The 20,113-nt window shown below is 42.2% G+C and overlaps 1 protein-coding gene across 2 annotated transcripts in view; it reads right to left on the reverse strand.

Annotated features, from left to right (window-relative positions):
* The window catches only part of fam114a1 (family with sequence similarity 114 member A1), a 45,896-nt gene extending 27,045 nt beyond the window's left edge, over positions 1–18,851 (reverse strand). For both annotated transcript variants that reach the window (XM_063042150.1, XM_063042149.1), the window contains exons 1-5: positions 18,731–18,851; positions 9,741–10,148; positions 6,002–6,083; positions 5,031–5,147; positions 2,951–3,051 (exon numbers count right to left, since the gene is read on the reverse strand). In XM_063042150.1, the coding sequence (XP_062898220.1) occupies positions 2,951–3,051; positions 5,031–5,147; positions 6,002–6,083; positions 9,741–10,136 (696 nt within the window). In that variant the 5' untranslated portion in view covers positions 10,137–10,148; positions 18,731–18,851. The remainder of the gene's footprint in view (positions 1–2,950; positions 3,052–5,030; positions 5,148–6,001; positions 6,084–9,740; positions 10,149–18,730) is intronic.
* Positions 18,852–20,113: the final 1,262 nt, after the last annotated feature.

Below are 20,113 nucleotides of genomic sequence, written 5' to 3' on the forward strand. Positions count from 1 at the left end.
CTCCCTCCACCACCACCCTCTGCCTTCTGCAGGCAAGCCAATTCTGAATCCACCTGGCCAAACTTCCCTGGATCCCATGCCTTCTGACTTTCTCAATAAGCCTACTGTGTGGAACCTTGTCAAATGCCTTACTAAATTCCATACAGATCACATCCACTGCACTACTCTCATCTATATGCCTGGTCACCTCCTCAAAGAACTCTATCAGGCTTGTTAGACACGATCTGCCCTTCACAAAGCCATGCTGACTGTCCCTGATCAGACCATGATTCTCTAAATGCTCAGAGATCCTATCTCTAAGAATCTTTTCCAACAGCTTTCCCACCACAGACGTAAGGATCACTGGTCTATAATTACCCGGACTATCCCTACTACCTTTTTTGAACAAGGGGACAACATTCGCCTCTCTCCAATCCTCCAGTACCATTCCCGTGGACAACGAGGACATAAAGATCCTAGCCAGAGGCTCAGCAATCTCTTCCCTCGCCTTGTGGAGCAGCCTGGGGAATATTCCGTCAGGCCCCGAGGACTTAACAGTCCTAATGTATTTTAACAACTCCAACACCGCCTCTCCCTTAATATCAACATGCTCTAGAACATCAACCTCACTCATGTTGTCCTCACCATCAAGTTCCCTCTCATTGGTGAATACCGAAGAGAAGTATTCATTGAGGACCTCGCTCACTTCCACAGCCTCCAGGCACATCTTCCCACCTTTATCTCTAATTGGTCCTACCTTCTCTCCTGTCATCCTTGTTTTCTTCACATTTTTGCCTTTACCCTACTCGCCAAGGCCTTCTCATGCTCCCTTCTTGCTCTTCTCTGCCCCTTCTTAAGCTCCTCTCTTGCTTCCCTATATTCCTCAATAGACCCATCTTAGCCCCGCTTCCTAAACCTCATGTATGCTGCCTTCTTCCACCTGACTAGATTTTCCACCTCACTTGTCACCCATGGTTCCTTTACCCTACCATTCTTCATCTTCTTCACTGGGACAAATTTATCCCTAACATCCTGCAAGAGATCTCTAAACATCGACCACATGTCCATAGTACATTTCCCTGCAAAAACATCATCCTAATTCACACCCGCAAGTTCTAGCCTTATAGCCTCATAATTTGCCCTTCCCCAATTAAAAATTTTCCTGTCCTCTCTGATTCTATCCTTTTCCATGATAATGCTAAAGGCCAGGGAGCGGTGGTCACTGTCCCCCAGATGCTCACCCACTGAGAGATCTGTGACCTGACCCGGTTCATTACCTAGTACTAGATCTAGTATGGCATTCCCCTTAGTCGGCCTGTCCACATACTGTGACAGGAATCTGTCCTGGACACACTTAACAAACTCTGCCCCATCTAAGCCCTTGGAACTAATCAGGTTCCAATCAATATTAGGGAAGTTAAAGTCACCCATGATAACAACTCTGTTATTTTTGCACCTTTCCAAAATCTGCCTCCCAATCTGCTCCTCTGTATCTCTGCCGCTACCAGGGGCCCTACAGAATACCCCCAGTGGAGTAACTGCTCCCTTCCTGTTCCTGACTTCCACCCATACTGACTCAAAAGAGGATCCTGCCACATTACCCACCCTTTCTGTAGCTGTAATAGTAACCCTGACCAGTAATGCCACCCCTCCTCCCCTTTTTCTGCCCTCTCTATCCCTTTTAAAGCACTGAAATCCAGGAATATTGAGAATCCATTCCTGCCCTGGTGCCAGCCAAGTCTCTGTAATGGCCAGGATCGCAGGTCTTCCTCCTCAAACTCTACCTGGAATTCTACCATGTTATAATCACTACTCCATTAGAAATTCTCAAGTACAAGATCCTTTATCACCACCAGCCCCTCGCCCCCCCCGCCCCCACACCTCGTTACACAAGACCAAAACTAAAATGGCCTGTTCTTGGTGAGGTTCTATAATATACCACTGTAAAAAAAATCTGTGATGTACTCCACAAATACCTCTTCCATAGTAGTCCTGCCAGTTTGACTAAAGTTACCCATGATGAATGTATTTACCTTCTCATAACTCCCCATTTATGCTTTGCTTTACAAGGATGTAACCAGGACTTGAGGACCTGAGCTATAGAGAAAGGTTGAATCGGTTAGGGCCTTATTCCGTAGAGCGTAGGAGAATGAGGGGAGATTTGACAGAGGTATACAAAATGATGAGGGCTATAGATTGGCTTAATGCAAGTGGACATTTTCCACTGAGTTGGGTGAGACTAGGTCATGGGTTAAGGGCAAAAGCTGAAATGTTTAAGGGGAACATGAGGGGAAACTTCTTCATTCAAAGGGTGGTGGAACAAACTGCCAGGCGAAGTGGCGGATGCCGGTTGATTTCAACACTCAAGAGAAATTTGGATAGGTACATGGACGGGAGAGTTATGGAGGGCTATGGCCCAGGTGCAGGTCGACGGGACTAAGCAGATTAATAGTTAATCACAAACTAGATGGGCCATAGAGCTTGTTTCCGTGCTGTAGTAGTTTGTGACTATGATTCCAGGGGAGGGAACATTTTGGCTGCCTATAGACTATTCCTATCCAAGTCTTCTCCCCCCCAGCTATTCCTTACTTGCAATGTAGCCAATACCACATCATGATCCACTACATTGACTCTTTCTGTTTTGGTACCTCATCCCCTTTCACTTTCCGTCTTTCCTTCTGGAACATGAATGACCTGGAATACTGAATTCCCACTCCTAACTAGCTTGCATTTGTTACTGTTTCTGGCATCTTCCATCTTATTACAAACGTCAAGTGCACTCAGATAAAAAGACATTTTCTCCTTATCTGGATTCAATTCTGGCCACACTTGCTTATAATTTCTGTTGTACTTTGATTTTCATTCACTCCTTCATGCCAAGCATGTTAATGAATCTTATAAGTATAATTAAAAATAAGTAATGCCAAGTATACTGGCTGCCCATGTTAATTAAGTGTCTGACTTGTCTTACCGTGCTGTGAACTACATTAGAAATGGTTGACAACATGCCACGAGACCCAGCTGTGGGAGAAGAGTGTGTCACATCTGCAGAATGTGCTTCTTCTTGTGTATCTAACCGGGAAATTAAAAATATACTAAAAACAGTTATTTGGGAACAAAAGGGCACAAAATTGTATCTCATTTCTTAGATTAATCCCGTAATAAAGCTGAAATCCCCCTCTATTTCATTCTCTGAACTTCTTCCTGCTTGACACCAGGAATAGCATAAAATTAAATTAGTACCAGTCAACTTTATTTTCAAAATGCTTTCATCTCTGATGCACATTATTGGAAGTGAAAACTTCAACTTGACATCTTTCATTAAAGAACTTCTCTCATTAATATCTGTCATTATCACTAAAATGCAACCAAACACAATTATTAGTTGGCTTTCCTCTTACCAAAAACAACAATAAATATCTTGTAGCTCTTTGAGAAGTTCTATAGTTCACTTGCTCACATTCTACTATCTGATGGATTTATACGATTACATAAAAATATTATAAATACCCAGCAATCTATTCTATACTGGATAGACCTTGCTTTTTAAATTCGTCACCAGGAGGTCACACAACTTCTACTAAACTATCATTTGTCAGAGCCCCAAGTTGAAATCAAAATTAGAATGTTCAGCAGTTCAAACAAACTCCAGTCCTGGTCAGATCACTATTGGATAGCATGTAATATTTATTTTATTAACAAGTTATACTATGGTTGAATACATCCAAACCGTCAAAGCCAGTCACAATGACCTTGAAAAAACTAGCGTATCACCAAAATCCTATCTTCTGCCAGTTTAATCTACCATACAATGTGACAGAGATCTGTGTGATTCTTATTAATAAAACAGGGAGTTTTAATCCCAGTACAAACATATTGCTCACTTTTTGGAGGTTTGTCAATTTGTACAGATTTTGGATCAATCTGTAGCTAGAAATGGAAAATACCAATTTATCTAGGACTTGCTTCTGATACCCATTTCCCCAGGTCAGTAACTAGATTAGTTTCAAACACTGACGAGATGTGCTGACAATGAAGACATCAACCCTCCCCAAATTACAGTCTATGTTTCAAGAGTGGAGTTTAACTTGGATTCAACAACAACTCTAATATATGTCATAATTAGAGCTGCGCAAAAATGATTGAATTTATTTATTTTAGTAAAGATATAAAAGTAGCGTCAGTTTGCAATTATCAATGAGGAGGAAGTGGGTTAAGTATGGAGTGCAAGCTTTCTGAAATAATAATTTTTTGGTGGAAAAAGGAAAACATAAGATTAAGATTAGCATTATTTGCCAAATGTACATTGAAAAATACAGTGAAATATGTTGTTTGCATCAAATCAAATCAAATCAGCAAGGATTGTGCGAGGCAGCCCACAAGTGTCACCACGCTTCTGGTGCCAACACAGCAGGTCCACAACTTACTAACTCTAACTTTACATCTTTTTGGGATGTGTGAGGAAACTGAAGCACCCAGAGGAAACCCACACAGTTACAGGGAAAACGTGCAAACTCCTTACAGACAGCAACAGGAGTCAAACCCTGGTCTTACAGCTGGCACGGTAAAGTGTTGTGCTAACTGCTACACTTCTGTGTTGGCCTGAACTAAAAATCTCACTGAAACTTTAAAAGACCTCATAAACTGCTTCCTCGTCATCTTTTGTTGACAAATACTAGAATCATGAATCAGTACAAATTAAATATAATTGGAAAAACTATAGAACTAGACTCTACATAAAAGGTAACAGCACAATATATGCTACTTCATCAAGTTCAAGAACTTTGACAAGTATATTTTACAGATGAAATAAGATGGGTAAAAATTTAGAAGAATTTCTGGTGTGTTAAGCTCCATGAATTTAACTCTTCCTTTCCTGCTCCTCAGTGAATTAGTTAACTAAGTCCCATGCATGAGTGCACCTTACACCCTGAAGACATTGACTCAGTACAGAAAATGGGTGAAAAAGGTACTAAATATCATAAAGAAGAAATAAGTGACATCAAGAACAGAACAGCAAAGAGAAAAAAAATTGGTTATTTTTCAGCTACCTGATGCTAAGGCAACTTCATCTGTCTCAGCTAGTTTCCTCTCCTCAGAAGTGGGGGCACCACCATGTATTTTGAGAGATGCTTCTGCCTTTTCCTTCACAGTGTTCAATCCATGACCTACAATTAAGTGTTAAATTATTTGAGGCACATACTAAAATAAGGCTTTTTCAGAATAAATAAAGAAGTAGCAAGCATAACCAACAAAGCTCAAAAGCATGGCCTTCACTAAGAATCACCGCGGAACTTCCACATCAGCCCTACCTTTTTGTCCGATCTTCATGCTCCTTCAATACCACTGTGATTGAATCCAATGATCTTAATCAGATCACTCTCAGGTAGAAGGTACCAGAATTCCAAAGATTCATAAACTCAAAATATTTTTTCTCATCCTACAATTCATCAGCTATAACTATGACACCCCTTCCCAGTCTAGACTCAAGCCAATCAAAGCCCTTTACTGACGATATAACACAATATTAATTTCGATTTGGAATAATCAAAGGTCATATTGTTTGAGGGACCAACAGTTGATTAATTTTAACTATAGGTGAAAAAATTGAAGGCTTATTCCTCATCTCCATAATCTTATCAACAAGTATATTTACCAATCCATATAGCTGTCTTGCATCATCTATTATGACTACCAGGTGACGCAAGTTCCTAGCTCCTAATCTTTTATGCTCAACTTATCTGTATATGAAACATTGAGTACAATTTGAATTCCCATTACTTTGAGACATTTCATTCATATGTTAACTTGTAAAGTAATTGTTCTCCTCTGGAAACTTATATAATCAAAAAACAACCTGAAATGTCGACTGTATCCTTTTCCATAGATGCTGCCTGGCCTGCTGAGTTTCCCCAGCACTTTGTATTGTTACTTGGATTTCCAGCATCTGCAGATTTTGTTTTATTCATAATCAACTAACATTTACATTTTCCAGTCAATGAATAACAACCATAACACTCACCAACGGTTGCTGTAGCTGTGGAAATCAGAGATTTTCCCCAAGCTCCCCAGGATCCCCAAGAACTTTTATTTGAGAGGGAAATCTGCAAAATTGATCCACGATAGAAAAGGTTTACCCAATGCAGCATCAGATTTTTATTTGAGATCATTTGACATGGCTCAACATGTAATGAAATCCCATCTTAATAAAATGATTGTTACCGGTTATCTTAGCCAATTTTTCAAACGTGCACTCACTTGACAAGGTTCCACAGCAGATTTAAAGGCATTCAGGTCAGTGAAAAATTTTATACTCAAATATGCTTCTGCAGAATCCTGGTCTCTGATCATAAATGTCAGTATACCAGACATCCCACCCTGCAAAATCTCATTTCAGGGAGGTAGCACCAACAATTTGCAGGAGATTCCTGGAACTTCCGGGAGAGGTGGGATGTCTGCAATAGAGTAGCTCCTTAGCAGCTAGCCAGCTAGTTTAAATAACGTTAGCTATGCTAATGAACGAATGACACCTGTTAAACTCACCTCAACATGTCTTTTACAGTCTTAACCCACCATGGGCAATAGCAAAGTCATTGTTGCAAACAGTGCAGCGAGCAACACGGTCATTATTTTTGACCCCTATTAGGCAGGGGTACACTTTAGGGTAGTCTGGAGTGACGTACGTTTTATATTTTCTTTTTTTGGAACACTCTCCCATGGCGTGCTCTCGCTCTCTCTCATGGTCGCTCTCTCGTGGTCGCTCTCTCGCTCTCTTTCTCTCGCACTCTCTCTCTCATAGTCGCTCTCTCTCGCTCTCGCTCTCTCTTGCTTTCTCTCTCTCTCGCTCGCTCTCAAAAAAACTGATTTCCAGGATATTGTATATAATTTGCAGGCATCAGGGAGCCACTATTAATATGCGGGAGACTCCCAGAACTTCTGGGAGAGGTGAGATGTCTGGTATATAATGAAATCCATTTTATGTGGGTGACGGTCAACGGTTATGGGCTTACTGCTTGTTGCAATGAAGACCTGCACGTTATAAACAGTCATATCTCAAGAAAAACTGCTCTAATGTTCCTGCAGCACCATTTTAAGCATTACCAAATGGCAATCACTCAACAATTCTCAGTTCTGGATCTGAAAGCACTCTACTGTCACAGATGCTCTCCACTTGCATGGTAGCATGCATCTAAACAGTCCATGAACCCATGAACACTCCCTCTTTATTCCTCTATTTTGCACTACCTACTTTTGCAACTTATACTAATTGTTTGGCTTTGCACTGTATTGCTGTTGCAAATTAGCAAATTTTATGTAACTCATCAGTGATAATAAATCTGATTCTGATGGAAAAGGGTACTCTGGTCCACTGCCAAGCACACATTTACACTCCTGTGGAAGGAATTCTTCTTTATTCTCTCCAGATTCTACTGCTCTCCTACACATCTGGGGAATTTAACAATGGCCGACTAATTTACCAACCTACACATCTTCGGGACACAGTAGGAAACTGGAACACCCAGAGGAACTCATGCAGTTAAATGGAGAATGTGCAAACTGCAAAAGATCTGGACTAGAGTAAAGGATTAAACCCAGGTTTCCGAAAAATGTGCATTTGATCCTATGGATTTCAACAGGCCACAGGCATAAAATATTCATAATGTAATATAATATAAAATGTAGTCATAAACCTTTGTTAGAAAGCACTGAGGAAGTTGCAGCTAGATGTCAGAATGATGGCAGTGCTACATGTGCCATTCCACATGAATATGGAGTTCGGTGGTTTTAACAATAGGTGCGGGGAAATATTTTTATAATTTCTCATCTGGAATGTAGCCTCATAATAGGTTGGTAACTCCAGTGAAATTACTTGGCCTCCTGGAACACCACTGCAAGCACAACACCAGTGTTTGACCAGCAGGAATCCAGTTCAGGATTGTGATTTTTAACAGGAGACAGGAAATTGCTGAAGTCCATTTGCTCAAGGTCGGTGGGGAAGGAGATGGAAGGAAAAATGAAAGATTACAAGGCAATGTTAGATTAAATGAAACTAGTTTTGTTCGTGATTGGTGGGGTTTTATTTTAAAATCAAGACCTCTCGGCCATGAAAGTACTACAGTCAGGGAAGGATGATCTGATCAGTCATCAAAAGTTGTGTCTTACTGGATCATTAGCAGGTTGGCACTGGTCACCATTATAACCTAAGCTTGGAGTGTTGACGGATAGAGGAAGTGAAGGGTATCATGATATTAGATATTACTTTAAGGTCATTGACACCATGGTAGTGTAGGGGTTAGTGCAACACCATTACAGCTCAGGGCATTGGAGTTTGGAGTTCAATTCCAGCGTCCTCTGTAAGCAAGTTTCTATGTTACTTCCAGAGTGTGAGTGGATTTCCTCCTGGTGCTCTGACTTTCTCCCACAGTCCAAAACTGTACCAGTTAGTAGATTAACTGCAGATTGGAAACTGTCCCATGATTAAGCTGGAGTTACTGGGTGGCGCGTCTCAAGGGGCGAGAGAGGTCTGTTCCAAGTCGTAGCTCTAAATTAATAAATACATTTAACTCAAGTAAGGGAATTTCATCACAGTATAAGGAATTCTTATTTATTAAGGTCCTTAGTCAGAATTTCTGCATCACCAACAAGTATTCAATAACTGCTGCAAACATAAGTAGGCAGAGAAGATGCTGGTCAAGCATTTGGTATTTGTGAACATATTTGACAAGGGAAGAAGGAGAAAACTGTATCTTTTCTGCCCTGATAACTACACAATAATACTGCTGAAAACTAAACACAAATACTTAACAAATTAAGACATGACTAGATTAGATGAGGAAGTTTGTCTCTTCAAATCTACTATTCCTCTGAATACACCCTGAATCCCTTTATCAATGGACACTTTTGCCTAATATTGAGTTTTCTTAAATTGCAGAGATGAGAGAAAAAGGAATGTTTTAAAAGCAATGTGACACAGATCAAAGTTGTCAAGATAATAATTACATAACAAATAGGAACTAGAGAAAGATTAAACATTTAAAGCTAAAAAGTACAGACAAATCTGGAAAGAAGAAAAGTAGTTTACTTGAAATAGTTAAAGTCTGAGATAACACCCAAGGATTGCAACCCATTCTATCATAGAGGTGTGGGAAGGGGGTGGTGGGTGGATTGAATACGTGGCAGAAAACAAAATTACCTGCTTATGAGAGCATTATTTAGTTAACAGAATTTACCTCCATAAAATTAATAAGCATGCTACTATTATAAGGAACCTATAGAATTATTCCCAAACTATGTGCCATTGTTTGGGCGTATTTAAAAACTTCAATGTTCTGGATTGAATCAAAGAGCCAAACAAGCCTTTAGATGTTTAGCAACTAATATTCCATAATATAAATCAAACTTTAACTGTGAAAAACATGATGGAACTTCTTTTCATTGCATGAGATACTCAATATGTTGGCTATTTAGAACAACTAATTGTATTGCATACTAAGTGCAAACTTAACTACACCAATAATTTATTTAAATATTTATTTGATAATTTAACAGCTATAAAATAACTTGCACAACCAGAGTTTGCATAATATTTAGTCATCAGCAAACACATTTGTAGCCATTCTGAAACCCGCTGCAGAAGAAGAATCAGTGACGACATAATATGAATGTGTCCTGAACAGAATCTGACTTTAGCCACCTAGCTGGTATTAAAAACTGGTTCTATTCTGATTACTTATAATTTATCTTTTGAACACATCACATACCTCTGTGACATTTTCCTCTGCTGGTGTATGTGCGTCCAATATCTGAGGTCTGCTGGATTCTGTGTCAAGACTTATAACCTCATTATTTTCAGTGGATATAGCCTTAAACGACTCTTCAGTGGACAATGGATCTTCTGATAAAGTTGCTTCTTCCAGGCCACTCTGTTTTCGCTCATCCACAGCCCCAGTCTTGGGTACAATTTCTTGATGTGAGCTCTTATCATCAACTGGGACATGACTGAGATCATACTCCGAAGGATCACTCAATTGAGAAGATATGGTATCTGTTGAAATTCTTGTGCTATTTCCATTTGCTGTATTGGACCCATCTTCAATTGATACATTTTCTATTGCAGCTGAAATATCATCCTTGGTGTTACCTTCTGCCTCAGACATTGTTAATCATATCTATAAAATAAAATGTTAATCATTACTACTCACATTTATTCTCATCATTTCATTCCCAAACAAATGTTAGAAGCAAGTATTTGAACAACCTGATATCTGCATAACTATCCAATATTCCTTAGTTAGCGAGAATTTTCAAACTCTGGCACCTGGTAATATTTACCTGGACCCACTAAAAAATTCCCACAATCAGATATTCTTAGCTAGTGTTTGACAAAAGTTCCTGCACCACACTGCTTTCAAGGCAGATTACTTAGTAAGTGTTCAAATATGATTCCCTTTAGAGACAAAGCAGGCACTCAAGAGAATAGGGTTATAGACAATAGACAATAGGTGCAGGAGTAGGCCATTCGGCCCTTCGAGCCAGCACCGCCATTCACTGTGATCATGGCTGATCATCCACTATCAGTATCCAGTTCCTGCCTTATCCCCATAACCTTTGATTCCGCTATCTTTAAGAGCTCTATCAATCTCTTTTTTGAAAGCATCCAGAGACTTGGCCTCCACAGCCTTCTGGGGCAGAGCATTCCATATATCCATCACTCTCTGGGTGAAAAAGTTTTTCCTCAACTCCGTTCTAAATGGCCTACCCCTAATTCTTAAACTGTGGCCTCTGGTTCTGGACTCACCCATCAGCAGGAACATGCTTCCTGCCTGCAGTGTGTCCGATCCCTTAATAATCTTACATGTTTCAATAAGATTCCCTCTCAGCCTTCTAAATTCCAGAGTATACAAGCCCAGTCGCTCCAATCTTTCGACATATGACAGTCCCGCCATTCCGGGAATTAACCTTGTGAACCTACGCTGCACTCCCTCAATAGCAAGAATGTCCTTCCTCAAATTTGGAGACCAAAACTGCACACAGTACTCCAGGTGTGGCCTCACCAGGGCCCTGTACAGCTGCAGAAGGACCTCTTTGCTCTTATACTCAATTCCCCTTGTTATGAAGGCCAGCATGCCATTAGCTTTCTTCACTGCCTGCTGTACTTGCATGCTTGCTTTCAGTAACTGATATACAAGAACACCTAGATCTCGTTGTGCTTCCCTTTTTCCTAACTTGACTCCATTTAGATAATAATCTGCCTTCCCGTTCTTACCACCAAAGTGGATAACCTCACATTTATCCACATTAAACTGCATCTGCCATGCATCTGCCCACTCACCCAGCCTGTCCAAGTCACCCTGCATTCTCATAACATCCTCTTCACATTTCACACTGCCATCCAGCTTTGTGTCATTGGCAAATTTGCTAATGTTACTTTTAATTCCCTCATCTAAATCATTAATATATATTGTAAACAGCTGCAGTCCCAGCACTGAACCCTGCGGTACCCCACTGGTTACCGCCTGCCATTCCGAAAGGGACCCATTAATCGCTACTCTTTGTTTTCTGTCAGCCAGCCAATTTTCAATCCATGTCAGTACTCTGCCCCCAATACCATGTGCCCTAATTTTGTGCACTAATCTCCTATGTGAGACTTTATCAAAGGCTTTCTGAAAGTCCAGGTACACTACATCCACTGGCTCTCCCTTGTCCATTTTAATAGTAACATCCTCAAAAAATTCCAGAAGATTAGTCAGGCACAATTTCCCCTTTGTAAATCCATGCTGACTTGGACCAATCCTGTTACTACTATCCAGATGTGTCGTAATTTCATCTTTTATAATTGACTCCAGCATCTTTCCCACCACCGACATTAGGTTATCCGGTCTATAATTCCCTGTTTTCTCTCTTCCTCCCTTCTTGAAGAGAGGGACAACATTAGCCACCCTCCAATCCACAGGAACTGATCCTGAATCTATAGAACACTGGAAAATGATTACCAATGCATCCACAATTTCTAAAGCCACCTCCGTAAGTACCCTGGGATGCAGACCATCAGGTCCTGGGGACCTATCAGCCTTTAGACCCAACAGCCTATCCAACACCATTTCCTGCCTAATATAAATTTCCTTCATTTCATCCATTACCCTAGGTCCTTTGGCCACTATTACATCTGGGAGATTGTTTGTGTCTTCCCTAGGGAAGACAGATCTAAAGTACCTGTTCAACTCGTCTGCCATTTCCTTGTTCCCCGTAATAAATTCACCCGCTTCTGTCTTCAAGGGCCCAATTTTGGTCTTAAATATTTTTTTTCCTTTTCACATACCTAAGGAAGCTTTTACTATCCTCCTTTATATTCTTGGCTAGTTTACCTTCGTACCTCATTTTTTCTCCACGTATTGCCTTTTTAGTTACCTTCTGTTGCTCTTTAAAAGTTTCCCAATCCTCTGGCTTCCCACTCGTCTTTGCTATGCTATACTTCTCTTTTATTTTTATACTGTCCATTACTTCCTTTGTCAGCCACGGCCTCCCCTTACTCCCCTTAGGATCTTTCTTCCTCTTTGGAACGAACTGAACCTGCACCTTCCGCATTATTCCCAGAAACACTTGCCATTGCTGTTCCACTGTCATCCCTGCTAGGGTATTGTTCCATTGAACTTTGGCCAGCTCCTCCCTCATAGCACCATAGTTCCCTTTGTTCAACTGTAATACTGACACTTCCGAGTTTCCCTTCTCCCTCTCAAATTGTAGATTAAAACTTATCATATTATGGTCACTACCTCCTAATGGCTCCTTTACCTCGAGGTCCCTGATCAAATCCGGTTCATTGCACAACGCTAAATCTAGAATTGCGTTCTCTCTGGTAGGCTCCAGTACAAGATGTTCTAAGAATCCATCTCGGAGAGACTCCACAAACTCCCTTTCTTGGGGTCCAGTACCAACCTGATTCTTCCAGTCTACCTGCATGTTGAAATCCCCCATAACAACTGTAGCATTACCTTTGCAACATGCCAATTTTAACTCTTGATTCAACTTACACCCTACATCCAGACTACTGTTTGGGGGCCTGTAGATAACTCCCATTAGGGTCTTTCTACCGTTAGAATTTCTCAGTTCTATCCATACTGACTCTACGTCTCCTGATTCTATGTCCCCCCTCACAAGGGACTGAATATCATTCCTCACCAACAGAGCCACCCCTCCCCCTCTGCCCATCAGTCTGTCCTTTCGGTAGGACGTATACCCTTGAATATTCATTTCCCAGGCCCTGTCCACTTGAAGCCATGTCTCTGTTATTCCCACAACATCATACTTACCAATTTCCAACTGTGCCTCAACCTCATCCACTTTATTTCTTATACTCCGTGCATCCATATACAATACTTTTAATTCATTACTCCCCTCACCTCCCATATCAATTCCTATTTCACTTGGCCATACTGTACGATCCCTTCTTGAGCTTTCTGCTCTGTTGATTCTGCTGTCTTTCTTAACTTTTCTTATTCTCACTTTCCCTTTAACTCCATCCTTATGTTTCCAGTTCGTCCGCTCCCCCCCACAACTTAGTTTAAACACACCCGTGTTGCAGAGGCAAACCTGCCTGCCAGAATGCTGGTGTCCCGCTTATAAGGTGCAACCCGTCCCTTTTGTACAATTCATCCTTACCCTGAAACATACCCCAGTGGTCCAAGAATGTAAATCCTAGCTTCCTGCACCAGTTCCTCAGCCACACATTCAGATCCATTATCTCCCTGTTCTTGACCACTCCAGCATGGGGAGCTGGAAGCAAACCGGAGATAACCACCCTGGAAGTCCTGCTTTTCAGCCTTCTTCCGAGTTCTCTGAAGTCGCGCTGTAGAATGTCTTTCCTCTTCTTCCCCACGTCATTTGTGCCGACATGCACCACCACTTCCGGATGTTCGCCTTCACCCTTGAGGATTCCCTGCAATCGGTCCGTGACATCCTGGATCCCGGCACCAGGGAGGCAACACACCATCCTTAAATCTCGCCTGCTGCCACAGAAACCCCTTTCTGTACCTCTCACTAAGGGTTGTGGGACAGGAAGGTGTTTTAAGAGACAAGAAAATCTACGGATGCTGGAAATCCAAGGAACATGCACAAAATGCTAGAGGAACTCAGCAAGCCAGACAGCCTCTATGGAAAAGAGTAAACAGTTGACGTTTCTGGCTGAGACCCTTCATCAGAGTCGTGCAAGACTTTATGATAGTGAATTATGTACCCTTAGGTCTTTCAGCTTTTTGAGCACCTTCTCCCTTGTAACAGTAACTTCACTCACTTCTCTTCCTTCAAACCATTTAACATCTGGCACACTGCTAGTGTCTTCCACAGTGAAGACTGATGCAAAATACTCATTTAGATCATCTGCTATCTCCTTATCCCCCTGTTATTATTTCTCCGACCTAATTTTCTAGCAGTCCTACATCCATTCTTATCTTTCTTATTTTTTATATACTTGAAAAAGTTTTTATATTCAGCTTGACAGTGTTGCTAGCTTGCTTTCATATTTCATCTTTTCCCTCTTAAAGATTCTTTTGGTTGCTTTCCGTAGGTTTTTAAAAGCTTCCCAATCCTCTATCTTCCTGCTATTTTACTTTGCTCTTTTGCTTTTACATTAGCTCTGACTTCCCTTGTCAGCTGTGGTTGTACTATTTTGCCATTTGAGTATTTCTTCATTTTTGGAACACACTATTCCTCACCTTCCTCATTTCTCCCAGAAACTCAAGACATTGCTGCTCTGCTGTCATCTCTGCCAGCATCTCCTTCCAATTTACTGTGGCCAAATCCTCTCTCATACCACTGTAATTCCTTTACTTCACTGAAATACTGCAATGTCAGACTTTACTTTCTCCCTATGAAATTTCAAGTTGAACTCAATCATACTGTGATCACTGGCTCCTAAGGGTTCCTTTATCTTAAGCTCTCCAATTGCCTCTGGTTCATTACATACCACCCAATCCAGTATAGCTGATTCCCTAGTAGATTCAACGACAAACTTCTCTGAAAAGCCATCTCACAGACATTCAACAAACTCACTCTCTTGGGATCCATTACTAACCTGATTTTCCCAATCTACCTGCATGCTAAAATCTCCCATAACTATCCTAATGTTGCCCTTTTGACATGCTTTTTCTACTTCCCGTTGTAATCTGTAGTCCATATCTTAGCTACTGTTTGGAAGTCTGTACATATCTGCCATCAGGGTCCTTTTATTTACCCTGTTTCTTAACTCAACCCAGAAAGATTCAACATCCTCTGATCCTATGTCACATTTTTCTACTGATTTGATGCCATTCTTTACCAGCAGAGCCACGCCACCCCCTCTGCCTACCTTCCTATCCCCCTGATACAATGTGTAACCTTGGACATTCAGCTCCTAACAATAACCATCCTTCATCCACGATTCAGTTATGGCCACCTCAAACCCAACAATCTGTAAAAGTGCAACAAGATCATCCACAGTATTTCTTACACTGCACGCATTGAGATATAACGTTTTGAGTACTATTTTCACTACCCCTTTTGATTCTGCACCACTATTTCACTGATACTCAACCTGTTGACTGTAATGTCGTCATATCATCTGCTTCCTCTTCCTGACAGCCTTACTGCACACTATCTTTTTATTTAACCATCCGTCCTATCCTGAGTCCCTTCACTCCAGTTCCCACCCCCCTGTCAATTACGTTTAAACCCTCCTCAACTGCTCTAACAAAACCTGCCTGTGAGAACATTGCACCCCGCCCACCCACCCCGCCCCCGGTTCAGGTGCAAATCATCCCTTTTGTACTGGTCATACCTCCCCTAGAAGAGATCTCAATGATCCAAGAAACTGAAGCCATGCCCTCTGAACCAGCTTCTCAACCATGCCGTCCAAATCATCCTGTTTCTACCCTCACTGGCATGTGGCACAGGTAGTAATCCAGTAATTACTACCTTAGAGGTCCTGCTTCTCAGCTTTATGCCTAGCTCTCAAAATTCTCTCTTCAGGACCTCTTTGCCCTTCCTTCATATGTCATTGATACCAATATGTACCAAAATATCTGGCTGCTCTGCTTCCTTCTCCAAAATGCTGTGGACACGATCCGAGATGTCCCTGACCTTGACACCTGGGAGGCAACATATCATCTGGGTAACACACATCAAAGTTGCTGGTGAACGCAGCAGGCCAGGCAGCATCTCTAGGAAGAGGCACAGTCGACGTTTCAGGCCGAAACCCTTCGTCAGGACTAATCTGGGTGTCCCATTCAGGTCCACAGAACCTCCTGTCTGTTTTCACTCATGAAAAAAAATCTTTAACATTGGTTTGCGTCAAAACTACTTCAAGCATCTTGATGTGCAGAAAGGTAAGTAGGAGAATTTTCCTCACTCTGAAGCTCCTCAGTTGCTTTCACATGATGGAATGCAAAGCTGAGATGCCCCAGTAGCACAGCAAAACTGGGGATTGGTACATGGTCATCTAAAAACACACAGAAGGTTCCACATGTACTTGGGAGAGGCTTAACTGTATCATCTGTTGCAAAGAAAATGCAAGACTTATGATTAGAAGTAGTCCAAGTGATCGATTTTAAGGAATGTGTTAAAAGCAGAGTGCGGGTAGAGAACCAGAACTTCTAGGAAAGAGACACCAAAGTCTGGGGTTTTTGTTGTTGATAGTTATTGATGGTCAAGCTATTGATATCAGTGATGCTCTCAAGGATATAATCAAAAAAACAACTATCTTGGTGGGTTTCAGGCTTGGACATAGTAAGAGAAAAAGGAGAGAATTCTTAAATGTTTGAAGGGGAACTGATGTGGCATACAAATTAAAGATCCAAATCTCATTTCCCAACACTTGGCCTGAAGCCTTCTATATCATAGCATCTCAAATGATCAACAACTACTTCTGAAAACTACCTTTCCTCACTGCTCCTTTGGGCAGCAAGTTCCAGGTTTCGGTCATCTGCTGGGTGAAAGTAATTCCCCAAGATGGACCTTGTACAAGATCCCACTGTACCTCAGTATTTCCTAACCATTGTTCTGTCCATCAATGCCATTCTGTAGCCAAAGATAACTCACTATCTACAGCAGAACCAGTATTTGGAAATATATTGTTCATACTTTCTACATTCATATGCATCTTTCCTTTATATAACAAAGGTCCCAAGACCGATCCCCTGTGGTATAGATGGAAGATCGGGCACCTGGTTGAGCAGTGTTAAAACATCCTCTAGCTCAACATCTGTACAACTTAAGGGCTGATTGTTGACAAGGAAGGAAGAGATGGTTGAACATGCACTAGTCTATATTAGTGGATCAGTGGTGGAGAGAATCTGCAGCTTTAAATTCCTGGGCTTAACATACCAGATGAACCGTCTTGGGCCCAACACATGGATGCAATCACAAGGAAGAGGTGTCAGCATCTCTACTTTCTTAGGAGGTTAAGGAGGTTCAGTTTGTCACCACAAACTAACAAACTTCTATAAAGTGTACTGTTGGAAGTATTCTGACTGGGTGCACCATGGTCCAATGTGGCAATTTTAATGCACAGGAACACAAGAAGCTACAGAGAGTAGCAGACTCAGGCCAATATACAATGGGCACATCCCTCTCCACTATCAGTAATACCTACAGGAGGTGCTGCCTCAAGAAGGCAAAATTCATCATGGTCCACCAACTGGACCACGAGATCTTCTCACAGGTACTACCAGGCAGAATGTACAGAAGCCTGAAGTCCTATGCACTAGGTTCAAGAACAACTATTTCTCTTCAACCATTTGGTTCCTGAACCAACTGTCACAACCGTTATCACTAGTCTAGAAACACTATAACCACTTTGATCATTTTGCACTAAAATTGACTTTTTGTTTTGATTGTGTTTTACTTGTAAGACTGTGTATTTTGTGTTTTACTTGTGAATGGCTGCTTCGGTAAAGCTATGTGTCTCTGATGCTGCTGCGAGTTTTTCCAGTGCACCTTGTGCATATGACAATAAACTCAACTTTGTCTTTGGTACAAAACTGTTCATAAGCTTTCACTGCAAAAACAATCTCCTTCATCGATCCCTGTCCGTATTACTGAACTAATTTCAGATCCACTCTACCAAATTGCCACGAATCTTACCGCTTGGACATGTCAAAGGCCTTACTGAACTTCACGTAAACTACATAACCGCAGTACCTTTAACACATTAATCATCTCCTTGAAAATGCATATTAGACAGGATCTTCTCTTAACAAAACCAAGCGGATTATTCTAATAACGCCCTACTTCTCCAAGTATAGATTATTCCAATAATTTCACACCACTTTTAAGAATCTGTTTTATGCCTGCTACGGCATTTATTAAAATAAGCCCCCTTTTTTGTATCCAGATCTGGTTTTTTTTGCAGGAGCTCCCGAAATCTCCATCCTTGCTTCTCACAGCAGGGATAAAGAGCCTCGCTGCTTTAGGTCCATGGCTTCGTAAACTGCAGCACATCTATTGCAAAACTTGTAAAGGTGAGAGTTTCTGCCTCTGCTCCCAGAGTTTTGCACACACCTATCCCCCTTGGGGTGAGAAATTTTCTGTGGTCCGGTTCGGGAGCCGATCAGCTGCACTGCAAACCGCCTGGAGTTTAAAACGCTCTGGACTTTGAAGCGTCGGAGGGGGGTGCACGCCGAGCCGAGGGTCTAACCCCGGGGGCTGTGACCGTGGCCTCCCACCGTCGTCCGTTCGCAGTTTAAACCCTCCGCCCTGCTGTGGCGGGCTCAAGACTCACCTGCCGGCACACCCGCTCGCTGCCGCCACCGCCTCACCCTTCTCAGCGCCGCCACGTCGACAGCCAAGCCCCATCCTGGGCCCGGAACCTCGGGCTCAGCACGGCACAACCCACCGGAAAGCAGTATCGCATCCAATAGGGATCGGGCCGGCCCTGCGCTGGGTTTCAGCGCGACGTTTCGAACTAATCGCTCATGGGGGAAGCAGGTTCAATACCTCACCTGGCAACACACACAAACTGCTGGAGGAACTCGGCAGCATTGGCAGCATCCGTGGGAATGAATGAACAGTCCACATTTGGGCCCGAGACCCTTCCTCAGGACTGGAAAGGAAGGGGGAAGTCGACAGAATGAAAAGGTTTGGGCGGGGGGTGGCAAGTGTTAAGAGGTCAGAGGCTCATAGGGGTAGTTGGTAAGGACAAGAGGAACTCAGCGGGTAGATGGGGTGGGTGCAGATGTACAGGGAATGGAGGAGATGTGGGTGATCAATGGTGAGGAAGGAAGGCCCTTCCAGGTGAGGCAACACTTCACCTGCAGATTTGCTGGGGTCGTCTTTTGCATCCGGTGCTCCCTTCTACATTGGTGAGACTCTTCATAAATTGGGGCATTGCTCAGTCAAGCACCTCCGTTCCATCCGCCTACAGCAGAACTTCCCAGTGGCCAATCATTTTAATTCCAATTCCAACTCCCATTCTGACAAGTTGGCCCGCAGCCTCCTCTTGTGCCATGTTGAGAATATAAGCAACACCCTAGATTCTGTCTGGGTAGCCTCCAACCAGTTGGCATGAATATCGATTTCCCCTTCTGGTTAAACCCCCACCCCACCTCTGGGTAATCCTTCTCATTCACTTTCTTCTATAGTGTACTCTTCTCCACTCTCAGATTTCTTCATCTCCAGCTCTTTACCTTTCCCACCTGCCTGGCTTCTCCTATCACCTTCTAGCTATCCTGCTTCCTCTCCCCCATCTTTTTTATTCTAGGAACTTTCCCCTTCCTTTCCAGTCCTAAAGAAGGGTCTTGGCCTGAATCATCAACTATTTGTTCATTTCCATGGATGCTGCCTGACCTGCTGGGTTCTTCCAGCGTTTCGGGTGTTGCTTTGGATTTCCAGCATCTGCAGGATTTCTTGTATTTAGGTTCAATAATACATGTACTGGTCCTGGGCAGGGTAATGGGTTCAGCCGGCTCCTAGTTTTGTAGGTTGCAGATTCGCTCCCATTCCTAGTCAATTTAATTCCTTTTGATGAATACCCCCAAGCTAGTGCTTCATGCAGTATGTTGAAGGGTTGAGAGTATTGATAGGAGGGATTGATATTGACTAGGAATTAATGTTTAGTTGCATTGAGACCAAATGGAAGCCAATCTATAACCTATAGTGCAACACA

Source organism: Mobula hypostoma, chromosome 3 (assembly GCF_963921235.1).
Source record: "Mobula hypostoma chromosome 3, sMobHyp1.1, whole genome shotgun sequence".
Classification (NCBI taxonomy): Eukaryota; Metazoa; Chordata; class Chondrichthyes; order Myliobatiformes; family Myliobatidae; genus Mobula; species Mobula hypostoma.